We start from the raw sequence: 27740 nt of genomic DNA on the forward strand, positions 1-27740 counted from the left end.
GGTTGCCTACCCCTGGCCTATACATATGTTGCATAGAGTATGTTTTTAAATGTGTGTTATGTATGTGTACACTGGAGAGCAAGCAACTAGATTTTATTTTTTAATGTGTGCCGTGCCCGCAGGGAAAAAAAATGACAATAAAGGTTATTATTATCGTCTGTGAGAAGGGTGGCTGTGTAAACGCAATAAATAAATAAAATAAATGCCCATTTTGATGGTGGACGTGATCACCACCACAGGGATGCGGGCCCTGAGTCCTCTACGTGTGTGAGCTGGGTGGCTTTAGACATTCGTTTAATAAATCAAAATAAATTCATGAAATGGAGGGAGGGAGATCAGGGAATCGAACAGCCGACGGCGCGAGGCACTCCCGCTACTTCAAGGCGATGGCTGGAAGAGTCCTTGTCGCCATAGTAACGGGGCAGGCCCCGTCTCGCTCCCTGGCCGCCGGGCTCCTCTTCCCCGTTCCCGCGATGTTTCCGTTCTCGCGAGAGCACGGCGCAGTCGCTGCGGAGCGAGCGAGCGGGCGGCTGAGGGGCTGAGAGGAGGAGGAGGAGGCGGTCTGTCTGTGTCCGCGTCTCGCTTTCACACACGGCTGAGGAAATGGCGGAGGATGACAAGTACGAGGCCGGCTCGGCCGCGCCGCCGCCGATAGGAGAGGCCGAGGAGGCCGCCGTCAACGATCACGACCGGCAGCAGGAGGAAGAAGCGGGCCTGGCCGAGAGCGGCGGCGAGGGCGGCGGGAGCACAAACGGGGTGAAAATGTACGCGCGCGCCCGCCGGGCGGGGGGGGGGGGAAATGAGGAGAGAGAGAGAGAGAGAGAGAGAGAGAGAGAGAGAGAGAGAGAGAGGCTCGCGCCTGCGCAGACGCGCTCGCTCCCGCTCCGCGGGTGTTGGCCGGGAAGGGGGCGTGGCGCCGGGCCCGAAGCCGCTACTTGAGGACGGGGATGCGGCGGGCCGCCTAGGCCGCGCGGCGAGGGGTTGGAGGGGCGGAGCTCTGCCGGTCTCCCCCTTCCCGCCCCGGAGGAAGCTGAGGGCAGGCGCCTGGATTTTTCTTCTTAATTCGCCTGTGTGTGGCGGTGGGGGGGAGGGAGTTTCTTCGTGGTGGGAGAAGACAGGCTGCTTTAAAAAAAGGGGCCATCGTGGTGAGAAAGCCTCTAAGCGGAGGAAAGAGGGACAGTCCCGATTCAGACGTGGGGGCCTGTTACCAGGCAGCCTTTCGCACCCTTGATAGGGGAGTCAAGTTTATTGAGCTGAAGGGAGGGGGGAGCTTATAAATAGAATGTCTTTATTGTCATGTGTAACGCACAATGAAATCAAGTGCTGTGCACACTACACACAAATAAAAACCACAAATAAGAACATTATATACACACATCCTTCACATTTTGCCCACCATTGCGCTGCCCCTTGACCTTCTTGAGTTGATAAGGGGTCACCCAACCTCTCTAATATCTTAAAACGGGGGGGGGGGAGAGATTGGAGCAAAAATGCTTGAGGGCCACAGCACCTCCCCCCATCTCCTGATCCTGCCATTGTTTGCAGACTCAAGTAGATTGTAAAAAGCAGCATGGGGAAAAAAATTGCATAACCTGTGGCCATTGCTCTACAGCCCAGGACTTGCCCTATGGAAGAAGCACCCTGATCATGATAGCCCCAGTTGAACCAGCCTGCAGTGGGATAGTGTCGACTGACCAGTCTTAATTAAAACTGTGTAAAAGGTTGCAGATTGTAAACCAAAATATTTACCTTTTTCAGCCTCTTTTATTTTTATTTTGGCAGAAGCTTTAACCTCCTGCCATTGTTTTTCAGCCTTATTCTGGATGGATTCCCACAGGTAACACAGCAAGCCACCCTGCCCTTAGAAGGTCTGAAGGAACTTGCACATGTCCAATTGATGCAGGATTGTTATAATTAGGTAGAATGTGGATATCTGCATCCTTTTGACCTTCCCATTCCCTATCCCACTGGATAATCATGAATAGTAAACGGTTTTGTCTTTTCTTCTCACTTCTATAATTTCAACATTTTTCTGCAGTGCAACTGATCAGCAGTATAGTACAAAGAAAACAAGTGGCATTTTATTCATCAGTAATTAGATGGCATTCAGTATTATAAGATGCAAGTAGCCATTTGAATTACAAGATATTCCTGTGATAGCTATATCAAACATCTGATACAATTATAGTACATAACTCCATCTTGTAAGCTTCTTATCTGATGAGCTGCTGTGAAAAACTCTGGGCTATATAGGACCATTTGTAGGAGTCTTGTGCTAATTAATACATTTGCTGTTGTAAAAGGGTGTTTGTAGCTCTCCAGTCTATTGAAAAGCAAAGCAATTATCTGACTATCTGCATAGTTCCTGGGAGAACTGTTTTCTACCTAGTTTTGGCAATAACTGTGTCCTCAGCTTTCTCTTAGAGTGATAGCTTCATAGAAGATAATTTAGCTTTCTTTGGTTTGCAAACAACTCATTTGATCTTTTAAAACAAGTAAGGATGCATCTGAGCATGTCAGCCTCTGATATTTAGACATATACTTTGGTTTTGCTTCATGTGTTTTCATATGTTTCATACATTCATGTGCAGTTACAATCTGGATTCATTAATGTGGCAGATATAAATACATCATTAATGTGTGCAGATATAAATACATCTGGTAGAATTTCAAGTATCTGACCTTAAGAGGCTCTGCATTCATATGAAAAATGGAAAATTGCATCCTTGTATACATCCATCATTTAAGTCTTGTCCGTGTTGAGTGAGAAGATTCAAAGAGGACTTATATGACCACTTGGTGCAGTATAACTAGAACGCAGCAGGGTCTCATAGTTCTGAGAATTTTGTTCATGTTTAGGGGGTTTATGCAGGCATCTTAAAGGTAGCAAGGTTGAGAAAGCAAGCATCCTACATTCCAAAGCCAACATAACGTTTTATTCTTTCCAAATGCAGGGAAAATGATGAAGCAGGAAAAGATGAGACCTTACCAGCGAAAGCAAAGTATATTTCAAAACCAAAGGCAATCCCATCTCTTGGACACAGGAATAGATTTCATCCATATACGAAGGAAAAGAGTGCGGGCACCGGGGAAAAGAAGACTGTTAATCATAATAGAGTATTCATTAGCAACATCCCATATGACATGAAATGGCAGTCCATTAAAGATCTTATGAGAGAAAAAGGTAACTTACTTCTTGCCATCTTCTTCACAAAAAAGGGACAATCATAAGTATCTGAAATATTATAAAATCATGCAAATTTGGTGTGTCCTTTCCAACTTCTGCTTCATATGTCTGTTTCCCCCTTTTTCTTTCACTGGAGACACTTGCATTGCAGGACAGTCTGGTAAATGAACAAATCCACTCTCCTCTACTAGTACAACAGCAGACAGTGTAGTGAATATGCCAATTCTCATGAATTTTTAAAGGGAGTGTGTTATGTCTCGCTATAGTTCTGAATACAAGCACTACTTAGTGTGATACCTCTCAAAAAGATTTCTCAGTATTTTTCCTTGGTGGAATTTGGCTGTGGAATTATTTCTGTCTGCCTTGTCACTTCTGCCATGACTTGTCTGTCTGGAGCTCTCTATCCAGTGTGTGACTACTGTTGTAGTTTTGACAGAACTATTTGAATTTCGCAAACTTCTTGCCACGGGCAGGTCTGGGACAGGTGAAATCTCAACTCACGAAATGTCAAAAGCTAGTTTTGTATTTAATCTGGGAAAATACGATTGCTTCAAAATCATGCCAAGAACATTTTGGTTTCTAGGTATTTTAATCAAAACAAACCTTTAATTGTGCTAGGTGTATCTGTTGTAAGGTGACGTGACTATATGATTGGTTTTATGCAATGAAACTTTATTTTAGAAAGTGTGTGGCTTGCTGTGAAATTCTTTGACTCTTGTAAATTGGTTATTCTATTGAAGGCAACCTCTTTACTATTTGAAGTTATTCAGGGAGAAAGTCACCTTAAAACAGCTGTTGTTAGCAGGATGACAAATGTCACTGAAAAGTGTTTATTGTTGATGTTCTAATTGATAGGTGAAGGGACTATCTGTATATCTGAACTTGTTCACCAACCATATCATACTGGCCAAAATATGATCTATAGTATGAATTAGGTTAAACATAGTTGTTTTTTCTAGCTTTTGAGAATGTGGCTGTTGCATATTCCTGAAAATTAGCTAAATTATATAGCCCTTGACAGGAGGTATGTTGGTCTGGTTTTGATTGTTGGTGAATAATAGGTGTTTCTCTGTAGAGTTGTGCACAGGGACACAGCAAAGAAAGACATTGGTGTTTAAATGCATTGTCTCTTGGTATTTTCCCTTTGTATGTCTTATGTAGTTGGTGAGGTTACATACGTGGAGCTGTTTAAGGATGCAGAAGGAAAATCAAGGGTAAGTGCCGTGGGCAAACATCTGCTAGAGGTTTAAAGTTCCTCAGCAGTTTTACTTTTGTATAATACTTGTACCAGTAACTGGAAAGTAAGTTTCATTTTTTTTAATATTGATATTACAGACAGAGGTTTCTGTATCAGATACAGTTTGTCAACCTTTATTTAAATTTTGCGTAGTTGGATTCAAGGGACAAGCCCTTTTAACATGTGTTTTAAATAAATGGCATTTACCTAATTAATTTAAAACAGCAGCTCACTTTAGGATTTCTGTTGTGTTCAGTGTGTTTAAGTTGAAGACTGGAAAAAAACCAAATGATAACTACTCTAACTAGAGGCTGGGTATAAACTTTGATGAGCCTAAAGAGCGCAGGACTATTTTGGATTATTGAACTTGTCTAGGTTTTAAAAAAAAATTGGAAGAAGTTGGCTGTTAGGTAGGAGATACCTGCAACAAGGGAGACAATTTTGTGCAGAGAATGTTTAAAGCTGCTTTGTGTCTTTCTTCTTAAAAGGGTCAAACGTTCCAACTATAGTAAGTCTGAGCCTGCTCTGTGAATATGAGTAAAGCAGGTTCCAATGTAATTGGAAAAACCTGTTTGGTGTTTGATTACTTGTCCCACTTAAGATTTTTATTTAACTGTAATTTTCATTTGACCCTTGGGAATTTTTATTAAAAAGTAAATAAAACCAAAGCTGGTTAAAGAGTAACTTTTTAAAAATCAAATGTTTCTTTTTAAATAAGGCAAAAATACCCACAATTGTTAATAATTGCCAACATGTTTTGGAAAATTTGAATATTATTCCTCAACATAACAGTCCAGGGATAGTATTGGATATCCTCTGTTTTTTTGTGGATAAAGCTGTCTATGTGCCATTTCCACATTTTATATATATGATTTGACTTGAGAGAATCATAGTAGAAAGAATCTGAAATAAATCGAATGTTCACCTACTTTTCCTTTCAAATTAACTAAAATGTTTTGAATAAATGGAGGTAGGATAAATTCTAGTTAAAACTGCCCTTCCCACTCCAAAATTTCTGTTCTTTATTCAGACTTTATTCTTCATTTTATCTAAACTCTTAGTATAAGAATGACATTTACTGATTGATTTTTCATTTATTTCTGTTCTTTCCTGCATTGACAAACCTCATGGATATAGGGTTGTGGGTAAGTGTATTTTATGGTTTTTTTCTTAATATTTATGATATTTAGAAAAGTAAACAAATAAATAAGCATTTAATTTCTTTTAATCCAGTGTGGTTGAATTCAAAGATGAAGAATTTGTAAAGAAAGCCCTAGAGACTATGAATAAATATGATCTTAATGGAAGACCACTTAACATAAAAGAGGTATGTTTGTATTTTTACTGCAGAATACTAAGAGCATAGTGGGTTTCTTCTAAAATAAATAAAACTGGAATAGATTTTGCAAAATAATAAACTTCTGCAAACAAGCAATAGATGTCAAAAAGTGTAAATTCTCTTTTAAAATCGTAAATATATATGAGACCTGTTCTCATTTCTCTTCTCTTTGAAAAATGGCAATGCAATATATTCTAGCCTTATTAAGATTTCATAACAACATTCTCAGGCCCCTGAATAATGAAACTTGCAAGTAAGAGTGCTTTGTCAAGCACCACTGATTTTCTTGTGTAAGATTTGAAATATATCTACTTACTTACAAGCTTTAAATCTAGAGTTGGTTGAATGACGGTTTTAAACAGTATATGACTTGAATTTGTGTGTCTTCTGACTGCCTAATTGTGAACCAGGGTGGAAATGACTAGGCTGTCACTATCTCCAGTGAATGAATCCTGCCTTCATGAAATGTGTCTTCTACAGATGATATTAGCAGAAAATGTTAAAATCACTGAATTTGATGTTTGGAAGAAACATATTAAGTTGACTTACCTACTTTGGGTGTTCTTTGGGCTAAGTAACACAATAAGAAGTGACAGTGGATGATGTATCTTTCAAGATTGCTTAAAGAAGGGAGGGAGCTAGGTCTATCAACATGAATTGTTTCTTCTGCTGCCCCTGCTAAGGAGACTATCTGCTTTGTGAAGGTTCCATGGAATTTAAAATTGTCTTAATATTTATTACTGTTGATAGGGGATCAATTGATGCCTATTTTCTTGGCTATCTGTTTTGTAGGATCTGGATGGTGAGCATGCCCGCAGGGCACTGCAGCGTGGCAGTGGGCCATTTACAGGAAGTCATGGTCCAGATATAGCACCTGGCTTAATGAATTTGCCCCCTTCCATACTTAATAACCCAAACATTCCTCCAGAGATTATCAGCAACCTACAAGCTGGCAGGCTTGGCTCCACCATTTTTGTTGCCAATGTAAGTACAGAAAAGCAGTAGAATGTCTAGGCCATTGTTATAGTATGTTATCATTAAGTGAGAGAAGCCATACTGATTTTAATGGGATGTCAAGCATGGATAGATATTGTTTGATGTTGTCTTTGTGTGTCTTGCCTTCCTCTCCAGTTCTAAGATTTAGTTACTATCTTTTTAAAAAGAATTTTTAGCTCCGTGTTTTTGTAATCTGCTTTCAAAATTCACGAATTGCTCATGCGGACGTTGTAATCGATGGGAAATGAATAATGGTGTTTTTTTAAATACTTATGTGTATTTTTAATAACTTTTCATTGGGAAATGAGGGGTGTTGCTTTTGTTCATCAGCGTGTTGAAAATGAAAGAACAGGTGCAGTCGCCTTGAGAGCATGGACAGAATGATGAAGAACCATTCTCTTTAGGAGAGGCAAACTTGTGTTCATGTATCATATGGAAGCTTTTGTCTTTTTCAGCTTGACTTTAAGGTTGGCTGGAAGAAATTAAAAGAAGTGTTCAGCATTGCTGGAACTGTAAAACGTGCAGATATCAAAGAAGACAAAGACGGCAAAAGTCGGGGGATGGGAACTGTGACTTTTGAGCAGTCCATTGAAGCTGTTCAGGCAATATGTATCCTCACAAGTGAATCTGATCAAAGAGCGATGTTGTCAAATTTAGTCTGTGTAAGCAAGTTAAAACATTGTTTCTACCATATTTGACTTCAGAGAGTGCTTGGTTGCGTGTAAACTCTGCCAGCTATTTTTTTGAACAGCGAGCATGCTTTTGTACAGTAATTGAAGTTATAGTACTGATTCTATATGCTGGAGGTTATCTGTTGTTGGCAGTATTGGTGTAGGGGTAGATTGACAGCTATTAAGAGATTATAGTAGTTTGTAGTGGCTTAGAAACAGTGTATTTTCTCTTCTGGAATTGTATAGATGGGGACCGGTGACTCACCAGCATCCCTCATTGTTGGCCATGCTATCTGAAGTCGTGGTTCAATACCATCTTGAAATTCCAAACTCCTGCACTGTTGGAATGGATCACTGTTTTAGAGAGGGATTCTGATACTTGATCTGAGTAGATAATTAGATTTCCAGTTTAATCAGAATTGGTAATGCACCCTGAATTAATACCTGATCATTTTCCAAGCATTGGCAAGCAGGGAGATTGAGAGTTGGTTTGGCTTGGAAAAAACTTAATCATCTGAGTAAAACAAAGAAGCCAGGGTATTAATTCCAACGATTTCGCTAATCCAACTGTAAAAGCTGTTTATTAGTGATTTAATTAATTCTTTCGCTATGCCCTGGTGGTAGCAATTACTACCTTTTTTGAAAAAAATAACAGAAGAGTTGGCAAAAGTAAATAAATGATGCAGAAAATAAATAAAATTTATTGTGTTCACAAGCTATTGTTTCAATGGGCCACTGCTGTATATAAAAAAAGTGTTCTGGTAATATTGCTCTTAAACTATGGTTGAAGGAGACTTAATCAGTGATGTAGCTGGCACCCAAATTGCTTTGTTCTTTGATAATTAGTTTTCAGATAACTATTTTCTGTTAGGCGAAAGTGTTTGTAGTCAGCCGGGATGCGACCCTGCTTGCATTATGAAATGTAGGGAAGCTGACAATGAATTCCCAACTTTCCTTCTCTCTATAAACAAGAGATGTTATCCAAACACTGGGGTTGAAATTTAGTGCTTTCTTGCAGTTGAAGAAACTGCACAATTGGTGCACTGCCTGATTTGGAAAAAGGTGACTTTATTTAATCAGCAAACAGGCACCATTTTAAAAAGGCGTTAACTTGCTCTTGTGCCATCGATAGGAATTCTCAATGTTTAGATGCAGTTCAGTGTTTCCTATTAGCCTGAAATTTGCATATGCAACAGCGCGCAGATTGAATTGTTAAATTAGACGAGAGATGGACAATCTGAAGCCTTAAACTGTGCCCTCCCCCCCAAGAACTACTGAAAACATAATTTTAAATAAGAAAAAAGCAACTATTAATGAAATGTATGGTGGCAGAATCCTATTAGCTATATTTAATTATTTATAAATGTTAATGAAATCAAATCTAGTTTTTCCCTTGCTCTGCCCACCCCTGTAGTGCCATTTGAGGCTAATTAACGTACCAGTGATTGGTGATAGCTCATGTATATTATGTACCACAGTGTAAATATGAGAGAAAGATGGCTTTCGGTTGAATATCTCCCACTTTTAAAAGCAAGGATCCTTGACAGTGTTGCTCAGCAATGTTCAATGGGCAGTTCCTCTTTGACAGACCCATGCATGTGAAAATGGTGAGTTGTGCCTTTCTGCTTTTCCCATGGGGGGCTCCCAGCCCTGGAATCATTACTCAAAAGCCTTGGCTTGTTTTTAGGATGACAAGTCCATTCCTCATGATGATTTCCGTGCAGTAGATAGCAAGACACCTCAGTTACCCCGTGAGTATGGTCCTTTTCTTTGCCGTTTATTAATATGTCTTTGGATACCAATTCACTCTGCAGAAAGTAGCTTTGTCTTCAAGTCTGTGTGGCTACAGTACCATTCTGGAGCAACCATAGCCCTTAAAATTAACGAAGAGATTTTTTTCTTTTTTTTGCTTTTGAAGGCGGACTCGGAGGGATCGGGATGGGACTTGGTCCTGGGGGACAGCCAATAAGTGCCACCCAACTGAGCATGGGGAGTGGAATGGGGAATGTGACTCCAGGAGGTTAGTAGACTTCCTCTTTTTGATCTTGAGACAAGCAGGGAACTATCTGGACTTTTATAGAAGGTGCTAAATGTAGACTCGTGAGCTTCAGTGGACTCCAGAAGAGGGTAGAGGACAGGAAGGCCTGGAGGAACATTGTCCATGGGGTCGTGATGGTTCGTACACGACTTCGCAACTAACAACAAATGTAGACTGATGTGTTAGGTCTCTTAACTTAGAGCAGTGGTTCTCAACCTTTTTAATGCCGCGACCCCCAACCAGTCGTAAGTCGAGGACTACTCAACTGGTCGTAAGTCAAGGACTACTCAACTGGTGCAGCACCGTTTGCAGAATGGGACTTTTGGCGGGCTCAGCAGGGCGGAGACAGCCTGGACAATTCCTATTGGCTTTTGAAAGCCAATAGAATTAGACTCTATTCAAGAGAGTCTATTCTATTGGCTTTCCAAAGCCAATAGAATAAAAGGGAGTAGCACAGCTAAGGAAAAGGGGGAAAAAATGCGGACTGCGTTGTTTGGCGACCCCCGTGAAATGGTCGTTCGACCCCCAATGGGGTCCCAACCCACAGGTTGAGAACCACTGACTTAGAGGAAGGTAGATGCTGACCCCTTTTATGGTACTCTTCCCCCTCAAATAGCTATAATCTTCCCAATTCTACTCTTTGTTTGGACATTCAGTATCAATCTAGATTAACAGTTACTTTATTGCCAGTTAATAGAGACAGAGGGAGGAAGAGAGGAAGGAAAGAGATATATCTATTTGCTACATTATAAATTCCTGTAGACTTACGCTAAATAAAGAAAAAAAAAAGCTGTAGTTCTGCAATGATTCCTTTCATCTATTTTAAGGAATGGGCGTAGATGGACCAGGTTTTGGAGGGATGAACAGAATGAGTGGAGGTAGGTATGTTCACCTGTTCTTTATTTCTGTGTAAATGTTAATGGCATTCATAAAGAGCTCTTCACTTACGGTTCAGGTGTTGGTGGATTTGGTGGCATGAAAGGCATGGCAAACATGGGAGGATTTGGTGGAGTCAGCCGCCTGGGAGGTAGGTAAACATTTATTCATGACAATACAAAATGTTAAGCTATCAGGCGATGTTGTTAAAGGTAAAATTTTCCTAGGAATGGGAAGCGTAGATGACTTCAGAGGGAACATCGCTAGCGGAATGAGTGGCGGCATGGGAACAGGCATGGCTGCTGGGATGGGAGGTAAGTTTAGCTTTGTTTTACATGCGGTAATCAGACCAGCCTATGCTTCAAAGTAAACTTTTTTTTTTTAAAAAAATGGGCTAATTATGGCTTAAGCGATTATAATAAACGATATAAAAGTGGGCTGCCTTCTTAATTAAAAAAAATTCTGTGGAAAGTAAGCTTCAGTGATCCTCTTACAGAGCTGTCCAATGTTTGAGAGGTTTCTCATTCACATTGATTGATTTATCCACCCATTCATTCATTTTCTATAGCTGTCCATCTCAATGACTGGGCGGCTTACAATTCCACAAAAAGAACTAAAGCAGGGGTGTCAAACTCAATTTCACTGAGGGCCGCATCAGCATTGCGGTTGCCTTCAAGGGGCCGGGTGGGTGCAGCCTACTGGATAGGCGTAGATGGAGTGGGTGTGGCCTACTGGGTGGGCGTGACCAGTTCTACATCATTCGCGTCAAGGGTGCCTGTGGGGGCCTGGACAGGAGTGGGACAGATCTGAGGGTCTCTGGCAGAAGGGGGTGGGACCGGGGCACGTGCCAAGATGGCCACCACAGAATTGTACATTGGCTCCTGGTTGGCCAGGGCCAAGGCAGCGGGGGCCGTTCCCTCACTGTTTCCAGGATGGCTTCGCGGGCCACATGAAACCACTTCCCGGGCCACATCCGGCCCCCGGCCTTGTGTTTGACATGTCTGAACTAACGCAATAAAAACCATTTAAAAAATAAAACATCCAAAATAAATATACACAGCAGCCGAGTTCCTTAGCCATTTTACAGTAGTCAGCTAATTAGTTTTTCATTCTCCCAGCGACCACCTCTGAACAGTGATTCATACTATTGGAGCATCTGAATTGTGATTTGTGCGTAGTTGAGGGATCAAAGAAGCACCGAATGCTGTTTTTTCCTTGCAGAAATGTTCCGTGGTGGCATGGGAGGAACCCTTGACAGAGACTTTGGTCGAAGCGATATGGCCTTGAGCCGTGGTTTTGGAGACACTTTCGGGAGAATGGGTATGGGCAACTAATTCCCTCCCCCCCCCCAAGAATCTAATATCCAGCATGATGCAAGCAAGTCATTTTCATAAATGAGCATGATGCCACTTCATACTCAAAATCTTTCTTTTATCTCTCTTCTCAGTATAGTTTTCTTAAATAAAAAAAGAAAGAAAAGATTGTGCTTTCATTCCGGAGAGGGACACGATGCAGGATCTCATTTGTACCCTATTTTTGAAACAATGCAACTAAGACAGAAGCCTGATTTTTTTTTAATCTTAGGAAGTGCTATTGCTGCTTAACACCTTACAGACTATTTAATTTATATGTCAGAATAATTGTAGCGGATCTTCTCTTGTGGTATTTCCCCAATTTTTAAAAACTTAGATCTATTTGAATAATATACTCAGACGAAGTATGTGGACGCTTATAAGACACCCCCCCCCTCATAAGTTTGGAAAAATTCCCTAGCTTTTAAGTGAAATGGATTTATGTAACTTCATTTTTTTCTGTCCTCATTTAGGTGGTGCAATGGTTGGTGGTTTTGCAGGAGGCATGGGAGCTTCTAATATGGGCCCAGTAGGATCTGGAATGAGTAGGTTGATCCCTTCCAACAAAGCATAAATCCAGTTGTAGAAAGGCTTCTTAGCATTTAAGGTGGACCTAGGGGGAAAAAAAAAATATTCTAGCTGTATGATACTTGAGATGCATCTAAATTACATGGGAGGTTTATATCTGTAAAAGGAAGATTCACTGAGTTGTCATTGTATGGTTGTTCGATGAATGAAATGGCTGTGCATTAATGCTTTGTGATGCAGTTGTGATTGTGTGCCGTCACCCATGCTGGAAATACTCTTGTTCTCTTTCCTCAAGGACTTTATGTATTGACAGCTCCATGCTCATGAGAACCATTATGCTTGTTTTGGGAAAACCAGTGCTTTTTCATTAAAAAAAAGGACAAAGGAACCTGGCTTTATGTCTAACCAGATGTTAGAGACTGAATCTGAGACCGTTACATCTGGATCTTAGAGACTGAATCTGAAGGCTGTGCAGTTTCACTAAGATACGGCTCTTTCCTGCATCGAGCAAATAGCAGGCACCCAGACTGGGAGGCCTAAATTATAGTATTGCATTTTTAGCATGCTGTGATGATGTCTGACCCCAGCTGCAGAACAACCAGAATATCTGGAAGGCTGCTGTAAGCTAAGTAGTAACATCCTATGGAGTGAGCCTCCTTTTTGGAATCAGTAAATTGCTGTGTGATTTAATGAGTTTATAATAAAGCTGCGGCTTTCACTAGCTATAGAGCAATGACAGTTGAAATTATTCTTAATCATGGACCAGTAGAGACAGATTGGGTTGAAATTCAACCTTGCAGTGTTTGGCAACTTCCATTTCCCTGGGCCATTCACTGATGCAGCCAACTAGAAAGATGGAATGGAAGGCGGGAGGTAGGGAATTGATAAGGTTGGCCTCTCTACATGTAGTAGGATCTGCCTGACATCTCTAAGATAACCAAGTTGGTGTAATGGTTAAGGCAGCAGGCTAGAATTCTAATCCTGTCATGGATACAAAGCCAGCTGGGTGATCTTAGTAATAGTAGTAAAGTTGGAAGGGACCTTGGAGGTCATCTAGCCCAACCCCCTGCTCAGGCAGGAAACCCTAGACCATTTCGGACAAATGGTTGTCCAGTCTCTTCTTAAAAACTTCCAGTGTTGGAGCATTTACTGCTTCTGGAGGCAGGTTGTTTCACTGATTAATTGTTCTCACTGTCAGGAAGTTTCTCCTTAGTTCTAGGTTGCTTCTCTGCTTGATTAGTTTCCACCCGTTGCTTCTTGTCCTGCCTTCAGGGGCTTTGGAAAATAGCTTAATTCCCTCTTCTTTATGGCAGCCCCTGAGATTTCTCTCCGTCCTAAGGAAGGAGGTGATGGCAACCACTTCTGAAAATCCTTGTTCAGAAAACTGCAGGGTCTTGTTCGGGAAGTCTCTGAGAATCAGACATAATCGAATAATAATAGAAAAAACCCTAGAAGTACTATTCATCAGTCAGTGCAATTGACAAGAACTACTTAGCTCCGTTTACTGAAATGCCTCTGCCTTTCCCTTTGCAAAAACAAAAACCCAATCAATTCCACTTGATTCCCCCCCCCCCCTGAGATTCTAGAAGACTTAACTCTTCCTCCCTTTGTTCTTCTCTGTCTTTGCAGGTAGCGGAATAAGTGGCATGAATAGCATGACCGGTGGAATGGGGATGGGGATGGGGATGGATCGGATGAGTACCAGTTTCGATCGGATGGGACCCACTATGGGAAGCGGCCTGGAGAGAAACATTGATATGGATCGAGGATTTGTGCCTGGCCCCATGGGGAGTGGTGTGAGAGACCGAGTAGGCACCAAAGGCAACCAAATATTTGTCAGAAATGTAAGCCTCTGAATTAAAACCAATGAGCAGCATAATTCTCCCGCTTTTTCTCCTGAAGGTTACTACTATATGCTTATCTTCATTTCAGCTTCCTTTTGACTTGACCTGGCAGAAGCTTAAGGAAAAATTCAGCCAGTGTGGTAAGTATTAGGCACAAATAAGGCTGCCTCTCCGAAATAACAAGCCACAACAAATGTGTGCATCGGTGGCTTTCTGATCCATTCCTCTCTTTTCTGTGGAGCCTCTTGATGTCTGCCTTGATGCTGCAAATAAAATGAGGGCACATGCGTGGGCATCTTGGGATGTTGTCTTCCCTTGAAGTGCATGTTTGAGAAGAACTGTGCCTCTTGGAAAACCTTTGTCCCTTTCTGGTATTTGAGGAACAAGGACTTGGAAGACACAACACAAGCTTCCTCTTAAGGCCATAAATTATGGACCAGATGTATTTGCAGAGATTGGGCCCTGGACTATCACTGTGATTTCAAAGGGTAGTACAGTACCCTAAATTATAGTTCATTGATCCAGATGTGATTGCCCAAACTGAGCTTTTCAAACTACAATTGAGACTTTGGGTTTAGTTACATTGCAATAATCCATAGTACTTGAAATATGGTAAATAGGTTTCATGGATAATGCTAATCTATAGCATGGTTTGTTTTTTTGCAAGCATACTATGCAAATTATGCTGTTATGGCTTATTTATAAAGTAATTAGGTTTAAAACTATTAGCTTAGTGGTGGCTGCAAATACAGTTGGATGCCATGGAAAAACCTTATATTTGATAAGACCTTTTTAGATACATCTGAATATTGTAACAATTTAGCTTTTGACATGAAATACAAACATCTGTGGCAAAAACTTTGTGAGGGGGGATAATCTTTTTATGTTCTGTTCAATAGATAAGTTAATATTTATTTAGTTTTAAATTGAATTCAGGTTCAGATCAAATACTGTTTTTTAATTTTAAAGGGGGTAGGGGTTCTCTTACTTTTTTTCTGAAAAGGACAGGGTTTTTTGTATGGTTTGCACAAAGAGAAAAATGATTTTGCAATTTCTGCCAAAAGACTTAACATGCAATTTATTTACTTATTAAAGATAGGTCTGTTTTCTTCAATATGTTGTAACCTGTAGCTAAAAACTTGTTTTGGTATATATATAAAGATGAATAGCTTTAAATACGTTTATATTTAGTAGCATTTTACTAGAAAAATGTTATCTGTTCATTCTAAAACCTTAAAAAGCAAGAAAGTCACTATGTCCTTTGTATTCTGCGGTAAAAATATAAAAAGCAAGATTTTTCACATATGTTCTTCATAAGGTGATATTTGTATATAGTTTTAAGACATGCTTTCTGTTTTTTTTTTTTAAAAAAAAACCTGGTTTCTGTTTTTCTTTCTTAAAGTGAATGGGGGCTTAACTAGATCAACTATAAGTGCCTCAGGAGGGTCTGTTTTACCTTGTTCTTATGTTATTTATAAGCAGTGCCTAAGTTCTGGCTCACATTATTGAAAAGTATTTAACATTACTCAAACATTTAGTTCAGCAAATCCATAGATATCATTATTTAGGTGTACCCCAGTGACCGAAACATTAAAGAGCCTCAATGTGAACTAAAACATTTCAGCTCCATTTTACTTAAGAAGTCCAACTGTACAACCAAAATCTATCTATTATCAACTACATAACAAAACTAACTGTAGAAACAATATTTGCTTTGAAATGAAGAATCCAGGGAAGATAAGGAGGAAATATGGAGCCAATCAAAAGGGGTGGGGGCATTAAAGGAGGTGGCATGAGCAAGACTTGAGGTGATACTGTAAGCATCGGCAATCCTTCAGTGTGACTACACTGTCTCATATACTATGGCATAACAAAAGCTGTTAGATAATTTAATCTTGTCTGCATAGTTTAACCCTTTGTGTCGATAACCCTAACTTTCCCAGAGTGGGTAAACTTGATTTTTTAAAAAAAATAATAATAAAATAATTGATGGTAATTATATAGAACTTCTATCTGCACATGGTTGGCTAAACTGAGCTTTAACTTTTCAGGTCATGTAATGTTTGCAGAAATAAAAATGGAGAATGGAAAATCGAAAGGCTGTGGAACAGTCAGATTTGACTCGCCAGAATCGGCAGAAAAAGCCTGTAGAATAATGAACGGCATAAAAATCAGTGGCAGAGAAATTGACGTACGTTTGGATCGCATTGCGTAATTTATAAGTACATGTTGGGGAACATTCCTTTAGACAGTTTCCTGTAGCTTCTTCCTTTTTCCCCGTTCCCAGTAAATCATTTTTAGTAACACTGTCTGCTTTGAGTTGAAGAAACGATACTTTTAAAACCACCCTTCACCCCCACCCACTCAGCCTTTAACAGTATAGTGTTTAATATACTGTGTGAACTTGTTAATTCTTACTACATTTTGATTTTTAAGAGAAACTTTCCTGACTTGTTCAGTGGCCTAAGCCGCCCCATCTTCTCTTGTACTCAGAAGTTGTGGCCGTTTCATGCCTCTTTAAAAATCATGCTAAGTGTTTCTAGTCATTCAGTTTAAATGAATGGTTCTACTGTTTTTAATAAAACAAGCCATTTTCTCTGTTTAATAAAAGTCTGTATAGTGAAATTTGTTTTTTGTCAGCTTTGCCTGTCTTGCGATTGTAAAGCCTGCGGGTTTTTCATTTCTCTTCTCATCCATTTGTTTTACAAGCTTTGATAGTTGTTGCTGCTCTTATTAATTCCTGATCGCATTCAGCATTAACTGTGGTTTTCTTTTTCTTCTAAATGTCATGATGTGGATTTTTCCTCTAAATAATTTTGCAGCCCACGGAGATGTTGGAGTTTTTATTTCTTGGTGAAACAAAGAGACTGGTCTTTCAGTTCCTTATCTATATCTTCCATTCTCGTGAATTTATACAAAACCAGAAGCCAAACTAATTAGTTGCCACAATTCTTTATAGGATTGTTCCCTATGATTCCAAGTTCATACAGAATTGATAATGTGACAAAGGCTAAGTACATCAGAAGGGAAATGGCTCCTAGCTTTTTGTCTAATTTCCAACCATTCAGATGAATAGCCAGAAATATAAAAGCAACGGAGCAAATGAGAGAAATGGCGGTATAAGTCAGTCCAGTGCTGTTCACTGGCGCAGGACCAGATGGGTCAACCAAGGCGGTTTTTATAAACCAAGGTAATCCCAAACACAACAAATCAAACACATTGGATCCTACAATGTTCGACATGGCCATATCTCCTTTCCCTGCAAGATAAAACATATTAAATACGTCAACCTTAAGAAATTTCCTGTAGTATTTTATTTATTAATCAAATTTAGATGGTCTCCCATCTCACAGAAAGCAACACCGGGCACGTTCAGCAATCCGCTTTTATGCTTAAAAGACACTTGCTACATCTTGTCCATAGGACCATAATCTATGGCAGTGATGGCAAACCTTTTAGAGACCGAGTGCCCCAAAACTGCCCCTGCCTCCTACCCACCCACAGGGCCACCCACCGTCTCCACAGCCCGCCGCAGATTGCCCAGGGGGCCCAGCAGCACCATGGCAGCCACGCCCTCTGCATCCTGCAACAACAACTGCGCACGATGGGGCACGAGTGCAGTGTCTTGTCCCCACTGCCCGCCTGCCATGTCCTTGGTGATTCTTCTCCAGGGGGGCTGCTGGTGAGGGGGCCGTGGGGGGAAGGCAGGGCTGGGGCGATGGCACGTGTGTCCACAGAGGGCTCTGAGTGCGGCCTCTGGCACGCGTGCCATAGGTTCGCCACCACTGATCTATGGCCTTAACAAGTTTGAGAATACCTTCTGATCAATGTTAAGAATGACACTGCCAGACTCATCCAAAATAGAATGAAATTAGTATTTTGTCTTTTAATTTTTGTCTTTCTACCGGCTTCCCAAGTAGAACAAAAGGCAGTAGTCTCATCCCAGTAATCATTAGGTAAAAGAATTGGAAGAACCACTTGCAGTTCTGAATGTAGCCAGCTTATTAATTTAGTGAATGTGGGTATCTAGATGTCAAAAACTGGAAAAAAAAGTCATGTGGTTACCAACTTTGCCATGATAGCTTAACAGATGCAAAGGGCTTACCTCTTTTAGCCACAAGAACACTAGCAATGGTGTCTGGAATGCTGGTTCCAGCTGCTAGTAGCGTAAGGCCCATTATAGTTTCAGGAATATGCAGGGTTTCCCCTGTAATCGGAAAAATCCAAATCAAATAGCTCATTTCTTTGAGAATGAATTAGGAAGAGATCACAGTAATATTTTAGAGAATCACAATTTAATATCAAAATGACCTGATTAGAATACAGCAGCCCAAGAGCTAATAAATGAAGCTATAATTTTAACAGATAATCCCTCAACTGCATGAGTTGAACAGAGGTAGCTTTTTAGTTTTGAAAAACCTGGTCACTGAATTCAAGAAAAGCCGTATGACCTCTCCTTCAAATACCAGAGAAGTCTGCTATTCTTGACAACCACAACCGTTTGGAATAACTTCAACCAGCCTAATCCCTTCAGTTACTCTGGCAACTATCACATGAGCTGTTTGAAGTCATATGAGGCACTAACCTCTCTCAATAATCTACTCTTGGAAAAAATACTTCCGTTCTCATAGGCGGAGAGCTTGGAGTCTGCTGATAATCCTTGCTCTCTAAAAACTAAATTCAGATAAAAAATAAGGGAGACATTTGGTTTGTACAAAGTTGTGAAATGCACTTTTTTTTCCTGTTGTAAAATATGTTTTAATGTGAGGCACAATTTTTTACTTGGGTTTCCTGAGCTTAAAAATAAATAGAGCCAATAATTGCTCACTTTTTAAAGGCAAAAATCTAGATTTATTACTCAACACTTGTTTCGAATTTATTTCATTTGTAGTGATAGATGAGAAACAATCTAAAGGATGTTTTGAAGTCCTTTAAGAGGTTTCTTCTAGATAATGTAATTGCAGGCAAATGTTGGGTCTTTGGGCCAAGGACTGCAGCCCAGTGCTGTAGGGCATCTGATATGTGGAAAGACTCTAATTCCTTCTTTTGAACATAACAGGGGAAAAACATTAAATGGGGGATTATGGAAAAGAGTCTGTCACAATGTCAGCTTGTTTTTTTTATTTCTGTAAGCCAGCCATTGTGGCTTATTCAAGAATGCATAGTCAAAATATGCCCCAGTCAGTTGCAAGTCAGTTTCTTCTTTACTAACTTAAAAACATTTCCTGTCCAGATTAGCTCTTTTATAGACTTATGAGGATTCTAGGTTTTGTTTCCTTTTATATAATCCTTGTATTAGAATGATTTTACCTTAAGCAGGTGACCATGCCTGCAGTGTTTTGCATTAGATGCTTAGGTAAAACCTTTCAGAGTCGAGGTGTAAGTTACCTTTGCCAGGAGCTACACATTTAAACTTGTCATACACTTTGGAACATTAAGGCTGGCTTGGCACAACCCTCAAGTGACTTCTAAGAAACATACCCTTGGCTGTTCTAGACACGTACACCGCCCTCAATAAGTATTGTGGGCAATAAACTCTAATCTGCAGTCTTGCATGTGCATCACCTGAAATCAAGTTTGGTATTTTGAGATGCTGTTACTGTGTTGGTTAGAGCAGACAGGCTAATAAAACTAGGCTGCAAACCTACCCACTATGGTCACCATCCATACCAGAATGTACGTAAAAGCAGAAATCCACACTGCCGACATGAAGAAGGCAAGCATGAACCATTTTTTCCAAAAAGTTTTCCTGCAGTCTGGAATTGTCAGATATAGCACAGTAATGATGGGAAGGGCGAGCACCCACAGGATTCTCTTCAGATCTGCTTCAGGCATGGTAAATACGCTTGGAGGATCTGTCCGATGAAAAGAATCATTTAAGAAAGGAGATCCTGATGCTTAAAAATAGGCACTTTTCCTGGTAATGTAGCTCTCTTATTTCTTTACAAACCTGTCTTTATTATAAACCTGTAGAGCTTCATCATTTTGCTATTTTTTTTGTCTAGATATAAAAATCCGAAAATTTGAAGTGATTCCTGATGTAAAGTTAAGGCGTCTTAGAAATTAAACAACAAAAAGCAAAAACTAGATATTTGTCCTTGGCTTGTCCCACGGATATCTCGGGAGCCATCTGGGGAGATCTATACTTAATCACAAACTTTTTGCAAACTAGTCATGACATAATCTTGACATACTTATCAGATGTTTAGGTACCTCGGTATCTAAATTTTACTTCCAGCATTTGAAAAATATGAAGAATTAAAAAGATAACTGCATGCCTCATAATTTGGGGGTTAGGATTCCAAAAATATATAACTTAGCAGTTCTTGCAATAGTTTTTAAAGATGCTCTTGGTAAAAAAAATACCTTCAGAAATGGTATCGAATCCGTGTAAGCTTGCTGAAAGTTGAGTGTAATCAGACTCATAGAAAATGTCGTCAGGTCTTGATTGTCGCCGAACTAGAGGTTGCGTCTCGTCCCTCCATCTAGACAGTGGCTGGTCTTCAGCCTCTTCTGTAGTCACCAGTAAACAGGTGCAGCAAGGACTAAACTTGCTCATGAAATATTGGTTGATTTTAATGTCAAAGCAGAGTACTAAAATATAGACTCCATATATTAACAGGAGCGAAGCACATTCATACCTAAGACAAAGTAAAAACTTTGCATCAATGTGGGCTTAGCAAGCTAGGTGAAACCACCCACTTTGGTTTGATGTGGTAGGCAAACGTGGTCCAATCACCAACTGTGACAAGACTGGGTGAAGCAAGTCTGTACCTTGCATTTTCCATCGCGCTAGCAATTGTTCTTGAGTTCCGTAGAGGAGTATTTTCCAGCTGTTCCTGCAGATTGTATGGTTTGAATCTGGGACCTTTTCATGGCAATACATATGCTCTATATTGAACAAAATTTTCTAGGTCTGCCTAGCTCCACCTGCAGACTTTGTGCTTGAAAAGTGAGTGACCAGAAGAAATCTAATCGTGTCAGGTTCTATCTAGTCGGCATCAAAAACAGGCAGATTTCACTAGACCAAGGGTAGGCAACCTTGGCTCTTTTATGACTTGTGGACTTCAACTCCCAGAATTCCTGAGCCAGCCATGCTGAGGGGAAAGGGAGAGGTTTCCAAGCTGAGCCATGTTGGCTCAGGAATTCTGGGAGTTGAAGTCCATGAATCATAAAAGAGCCAAGATTGCCTACCCCTGCACTAGACCATCTGCTCTGCACTTTCACTAGATCTCCAAGGTCCACCAAGCATGACCCAAATGCAAGAGATAACACAGGTTGCATCCGTGGTTGAAGAATAACTCTTGGTGGCAATGACTTCCTCTCACACAAAAACCATTCAAGATAACTCAGGCCTTCAACTGCAGAGGTGTGGCATGAAAAAATGAAGGCTCCATATCTTCTCTTGCTAAAATGTCTGGCTGAATAAGGAGCTGGCAACCTCCACATAGCATTGTGATGCTGCCTGCTTGGGAGCTGGCTGTCCACATGATCTAGAGCTCCTATTCACTCCACATGCTGGATTGCTAGTTCAAAGCAAAGAATTCCGGGACTTGGGAGCAATTTTCGTTTTGTCTCTAATGAACATAAGCGGCTTAATAATGCTTGAAAAGTGTTTCCTTGCAGAAATTAATTAAATTATTCAATGCATATGCTGCCCACTCACTGTAATATTTCAGAATCGCTTCCCCCAAATATTTAAAGTGTGTCTTTAAGCAACCAGTCAATCCACTTTTTAAATCAACCAACCATGCACCTAAAAGTTAGTGTGGAAAAGCAAAACAAAAAAACACGACAAACTTCTCTAGAAGATCTGCAATGCATATATGAGCAGCCAGTTCTTTCTGTGCTGTTTCACCTGAACAAAATAAGCGGGAGCGGTACTTTCAGGAATCAACTTACCAATAAACTTGGTTGTCGACAATCATGGCAAGAACTGCCCCAGCACTAATAATGTAAGCCAAGCAATCTCTGAACAATGGCCAGCAAGACAGGTGTGAAACCTAGATGGTATAATTCAGACAACAGGACATTTGGATTACATGAGCTTTTTCAAGTCTTCATAACAAATGGGTGCTTCAAGAAGTGCCTTGTTGGATTGGATCTTGACCCATCTAGTCCAGCTGTTCGTTCTCCCAGGGATCAACTAAGTACACATCCCAGCAGATGGCCTTCAGAGGCTGTCCCACCACCATCAAGACTAATAGCCATTGATCTACCATCAACCATACTTTGGTTGATGTGTCCCAAATTTCATCTGAGAATGGCCTAAAAATGTCAAGATACCCAGTAAGCAATTTCATTCTACTTAATCTAAGACAGTGGTTCTCAACCTGTGGGTCGGGACCCCATTTGGGGTTGAACGACCATTTCACGGGGGTCACCAAACAACGCAGTCCGCCAATTTCCCCCCTTTTCCTTAGCTGTGTTACTCCCTTTTATTCTATTGGCTTTTGAAAGCCAATAGAATAGACTCTCTTGAATAGAGTCTAATTCTATTGGCTTTCAAAAGCCAATAGGAATTGTCCAGGCTGTCTCTGCCCTGCTGAGCCCGCTAAAAGTCCCATTCTGCAAACAGTGCTGCACCTGTTGAGTAGTCCTCGACTTATGACAGGTTGGGGGTCGCGGCATTAAAAAGGTTGAGAACCACTGATCTAAGATATGTCCATCTGCAGTAAAATTACTGGATACAACTTGTTACAGGATGTATGTTCCTCACTATCAACTTTCTAAAAGTATCAAGATCTCAGTAACTATTATGATAAACATTTTTTGTTACCCCCGATTGATAACAACCTACCTGGGAAATGCTGTCAATTGGCCCCAAATTAATTTCCCTTTGCAGTTAAGTGGAAGGCAGAATCATAAAAGAGAGCACGCACCATGCCAGATAAGAGTCCACAGGCTGCACAGATACCAAGAAGATTGTAGATGGCGGAGCCAAGGATGGTGCTGACTCCAATGTCTCCCTTTGTGACAAAAACACCTAAAAATGAAGCATTGGTTGATAGGGCCCATTTTTGCTATTGCAAAGACTGAACTGTGTGCTGGTTAAAGGGGGGGGGGGCTTACCGAGAAAAGCGGTGACTAATTCGGGGGCAGAACTGCCAGCTGCCATGAAGGTTGCTCCTGCAACATCCTGAGAGAGACCAAGAGCTGGAGGAAGGATCAATGGGGACAGGAGAAAAGATGCATGCAACCATCAGGGCTGAATAAAAATCAAGGAATAACATCTTCAGTTCTCCATTTATTTTTCTTACTTCTACATATATATCTCTCCATGTCGAGTCGCTCCAAACAACTTACAAGGCATTGATGTAATAGGCCTAAAAATGTCCATGAATGATAATTATACTTCATATAAATTAGATGATAGATATAAATAGCAATAGCACTTACACTTATATACCGCTTCATAATGCTTTACAGCTCTCCCTAAGTGGTTTACAGAGTCAGCCTATTGCCCCCAACAATTTGGGTCCTCATTTTACCGACCTCGGAAGGATGGAAGGTTGAGTCAACCTTGTGTCATGTGTCTGATTAACGAAACACTTCAAAGAACTTTCAGGCATTTTTTTTAACCTAAAAAGCCTTTATTAGTGTTACAGAGATGTCAGCACGGCATGGTGGAAATGCTAAGATCTGAATTTCCCTTCCTTTGCACATAACATTCCAGGCGTTTCCCCTCCCTTATTTTGGGGTCATGATTCACATCTTCCAATTAACTTGGAGGGCAAAGATTCACTTCCGTTTCTTTTTCCCGGGCTTTCCTTATATTCTTCTCCCCTTTCGCTGTCACCTGATTTAACTCTAAAAATACCAGACAGTTCTGCATATATTGTCAAAGCAAGAATATTCAATATTAGCAGCGCTGACATCTTGAGCCGGTCAGGATCAAACTCCTGGAGTGAGTTGAATTAGCCTGCAATACTGCATTCTAACCACTGCGCCCCCACATATCCTCAGATAGATGATATCGTATAGATAGATATATATCGATAGGAGAGAGAAAGAGAGAGAGAGAGAGGAAAGAGAGAGGCATAAAGGCCCTTCATTGGAGCAAGGGAAAACTACTCAATAACTATGGTTGAAAAACCATGCTTTAGCTCAGAGTACACTCAGTTGTGTAAAGCAACAAGAAGGGAGATGGGTAGGGATATTGATGAAGAGTGTGTGTGTCAAAAAAGATGGCAATGTGCAGTCAAAGCATCTTAGGTTTGGCTTAGCGTGTAGTGTGAATTCACTCCTTGTGATCTGTAAACATATGGATCAATACGTTATATGGATCCGGCTTACTCTTCAATAGGTTGTGTTTAAACCATTTTAGAGTAAGCCGAGATTGTTCCTCCACAGCTGGCCCGTTCTCCTAGCCAGAAATGGCAACTTACCCTAACAGCCCATTGGTTAGTGAAGAAAAGATTGGAATTTTAATTCTTAGTGTCAACCACAGTTTAGCCTAGCACGTTGTGAGAGCCAGCTCCATGGGTTTAACACAGTGGTTCTCAACCTGTGGGTCGGGACTCCATTTGGGGTCGAACGACCATTTCACGGGGGTCGCCAAACAATGCAGTCCGCATTTTTTCCCCCTTTTCCTTAGCTGTGCTACTCCCTTTTATTCTATTGGCTTTGGAAAGCCAATAGAATAGACTCTCTTGAATAGAGTCTAATTCTATTAGCTTTCAAAAGCCAATAGGAATTGTCCAGGCTGTCTCTGCCCTGCTGAGCCCACCAAAAGTCCCATTCTGCAAATGGTGCTTGCACCAGTTGAGTAGTCCTCGACTTACGACCGGTTGAGTAGTCCTCGACTTACGACCGGTTGGGGGTCGCGGCATTAAAAAGGTTGAGAATCACTGGTTTAACATATTGGCTATTGTGTATACCAGGGGTAGTCAACCTTGGCTCCTTTATGACTCGTGGACTTCAACTCCCAGAATTCCTGAGCCAGGTGGCTCAGGAATTCTGGGAGTTGAAGTCCACGAGTCATAAAAGAGCCAAGGTTAACTACCCCTGGTGTATACAAACCTAGTGAGTAGGGGGAATGCTTCATTAACCATGGTTTTTATATTGTTTTTATTTAATTTTTTAAGTGTGGTAAAGTGCCCAGAGCCATACAGGTATTTGAAGCAGGTGCCATATAAATTGAAATAACGAAGAAAGGAGGCTCAACCTATTATGTGGGTGCTGCCAATATTCTCTCAGAAATTTGACTTTGTTCGCAACACATTTCATAACTACTTTCCCAAATCCTTTTTATCTGCTGAGGAGACGAATATGCTCCCAGCACTTTGACGCTACAAAAGAAGCCGTTTGTTCAGTTCTGATCAAGCCCAAGAAATAATCCTTGAATTCTTTGCCAGCCATAAAGCTCCTTGCTTCAGATCCTTTTCCTATAACATAGGAAATATAATAAGCCACAAAACACTGCATAACTTTTCCTAAACTGCAGAAGCCAATTGTGCACAGAACTGTCTCGAATAGCAATTTGGTTTTCTGCGAAGGGGATAAGACCCATCAGGGACTTACTGTGACTGATCATCTCCAAAGCTGGGAGGAAGTAGTCATCACAGACAATGGACACTGCCAGGAACATGTAAAAAATGATGATGAAATAGATCACGATGCCGCCTTCGACTCGTTCTTGTGGAGTGAAAAACCCATCAGGGAATTCCGACGATGGGGAGAGAACACACCGGCTTTTGTTTTCTGTAAAGCAAATTTCACAAGAAGCACATCTCGGCTGCCTTAGCAGATTTACTTTGAAGACCTGGAGGGCAATGCAGAAGTTACAAGGATGGTCTTCCTATTTTCTGGGAGAAATAGCTTAAAAAAAACCCCCTTAGCTTAAAAAATATAAAGTACATGGCTCTCGTTAAAAGTACTTAACCTTCTCATCTAATTCTTCAGAATGTCTATGGAGATTCTCAATCATATCCAGGTCACGGTTTTCCCAAGAGTGCTTTTTCCAAAAGGCTACTGGACTTCCAGGATTTTTTTCCTGGAAAACGTTCGGCTGCACTTCCAAGAAGCATCTTCAGTTCTGAAGAAGCAGCTTTTAGGATCTGGAGCGAAACGTTTTCAAGGAAAAAAAAACCGAGAAAGTCCCTTTGCCTTTTGGAAAACGCATCTTTGGGGCAATCCCCCAAAATGTTTTCTGCTCTTGGAAGAAGAGGTTGCTGGGACCTCTACCCCCATCATCCCTGCAGGTATGGTCCTCTTCCTAGTCATTTCCTACCTATTCGCAGAAATGTCCCAAAAGTGCTTTTTCAAAAGGCAACTGGACTTTTTTTTTCCTTGAAGACGTTTCGTTTCTCATCCAAGAAGCTTCTTCTTCAGAACTGCTGAAGCTAAGAAAAAACTTGGAGCATCTTCAAGGAAAAACAAAGTCCAGTTGTCTTTAGAAAAAGCACCTTTGGGATACAACCATGGCCTGAATGACTGAGAATCTCCATAGACTATTAGCAGAAAACTTCTTCTTTTTGTGCCATATCCGTTATCGGACATTGGTGATCATGTTGGCAATCCTGTTTTTATCAGCAGCTGCACGAAAAAGTGCTACTGAGTTTTGTCCAAACCAGTCCCTTAGATTTTGAAGCCACAATGTTATTCTTCTGCCTGGACCTCATTTGCCTTCAATCTTTCCCTGGCGGATTAAATGGAGTATGCCATATTTTTCTGGGTGTCGCATCACATGTCCGAAATATCCTAATTTTCATTTTTTAATTGTTTTGATGATTTCCCTTGGCTTTCCCAGGCGGCAGAAAACATGGAGCAGCCTCAAAGTCCTTGGTGACATCCCCAAACAAGACTGAACTTTTTCAGGCAGAGTTTCTTCTGCAGACACCAAGCCCTTCCATTTCAAGAGGATTGCCGAGCTGGGAAGGACCATTACACCATGACGCCAAAGCACACTCTGGAAAGCGAGCTCTGAACTCAACAATCTTGAGACCATCTCATCCCTCATTATTCATTTGGCTGCCGGGGGTCCCATGAATTTAAACCAGTGGTTCTCAACCTGTGAGTTGGGACCCCATTTGGGGTCGAAGGACCATTTCACGGGGGTCGCCAAACAACGCAATCCGCCATTTTTTCCCCCTTTTCCTTAGCTGTGCTACTCCCTTTTATTCTATTGGCTTTTGAAAGCCAATAGAATAGACTCTCTTGAATAGAATCTAATTCTATTGGCTTTCAGAAGTCCTCGACTTACCACCAGTTGGGGGTCGCAGCTTACGACCGGTTGGGGGTCACGGCATTAAAAAGGTTGAGAACCACTGATTTAAACCAGAATGCATGCGTTTTTTAGCATCCTCATCCTCATCTTTCACTTCCTGCGCCTGCCAGGAATGATCTGAGAGCAAGCTGGCTGCACCGGGGTACAACTTACTCACAAGGAGACGAGGCCAGAAGAGGGGAAAAGCGCCCCAACTTCCTAAGGACCCCCGTTTCCCGGGATAGGCGCGCGCAGGACACGGAGCGGCAGTTGCAAAAGGCCGGCTTTACCTGGATCCTCGCGGAGGGGTGGAGGGCTCGGCCCCGGCATAGGAAGCCCCCCTGCAAAGCCTCCGGTCCCCCACAGCAGCCCCAGAGCCACGGCGACCGTGCAGGGCGCACGGCGGCTTCTGGGCTGATCCTGAGTCAGATGCATCTTGCAAGACTGGAGCCGCGCACTGGGCAA

The 27740-nt window shown here is 41.2% G+C and overlaps 2 protein-coding genes across 5 annotated transcripts; one reads left to right on the forward strand and one right to left on the reverse strand.

Annotated features, from left to right (window-relative positions):
• Positions 1-494: 494 nt before the first annotated feature.
• On the forward strand, positions 495-16693 carry MYEF2 (myelin expression factor 2). 4 transcript variants are annotated; one of them, XM_039358919.1, is made up of 18 exons: positions 495-764; positions 2955-3184; positions 4349-4401; positions 5562-5569; positions 5658-5751; positions 6556-6747; positions 7215-7368; positions 8988-9037; positions 9118-9181; positions 9349-9450; positions 10296-10346; positions 10451-10495; positions 10572-10658; positions 11566-11664; positions 12170-12241; positions 13854-14068; positions 14157-14208; positions 16120-16693. In XM_039358919.1, the coding sequence occupies exons 1-18, from the start codon at positions 604-606 to the stop codon at positions 16281-16283; spliced, it is 1893 nt and encodes a 630-aa protein (XP_039214853.1). In that variant the 5' UTR covers positions 495-603; the 3' UTR covers positions 16284-16693. The 4 variants fall into 4 exon arrangements, with proteins under 4 accessions (XP_039214853.1, XP_039214854.1, XP_039214856.1 ...); XM_039358918.1 differs by having other exon boundaries at positions 496-764; positions 10424-10495; XM_039358920.1 differs by lacking the exon at positions 12170-12241 and having other exon boundaries at positions 10424-10495.
• SLC24A5 (solute carrier family 24 member 5) lies at positions 16339-27740 on the reverse strand. The gene is made up of 9 exons (XM_039358923.1): positions 27566-27740; positions 25592-25771; positions 23141-23224; positions 22951-23054; positions 21971-22071; positions 20435-20709; positions 19717-19923; positions 18174-18275; positions 16339-17327 (listed from the first exon to the last, which is right to left on the reverse strand). Exons 1-9 carry the CDS (start codon positions 27708-27710, stop codon positions 17005-17007), a joined length of 1521 nt encoding a protein of 506 aa, XP_039214857.1. The 5' UTR covers positions 27711-27740; the 3' UTR covers positions 16339-17004.

The sequence above is a fragment of the Crotalus tigris genome, unplaced genomic scaffold, assembly GCF_016545835.1.
Source record: "Crotalus tigris isolate CLP2741 ecotype Arizona unplaced genomic scaffold, ASM1654583v1 scf7180000019068.10715455, whole genome shotgun sequence".
NCBI lineage: Eukaryota > Metazoa > Chordata > Lepidosauria > Squamata > Viperidae > Crotalus > Crotalus tigris.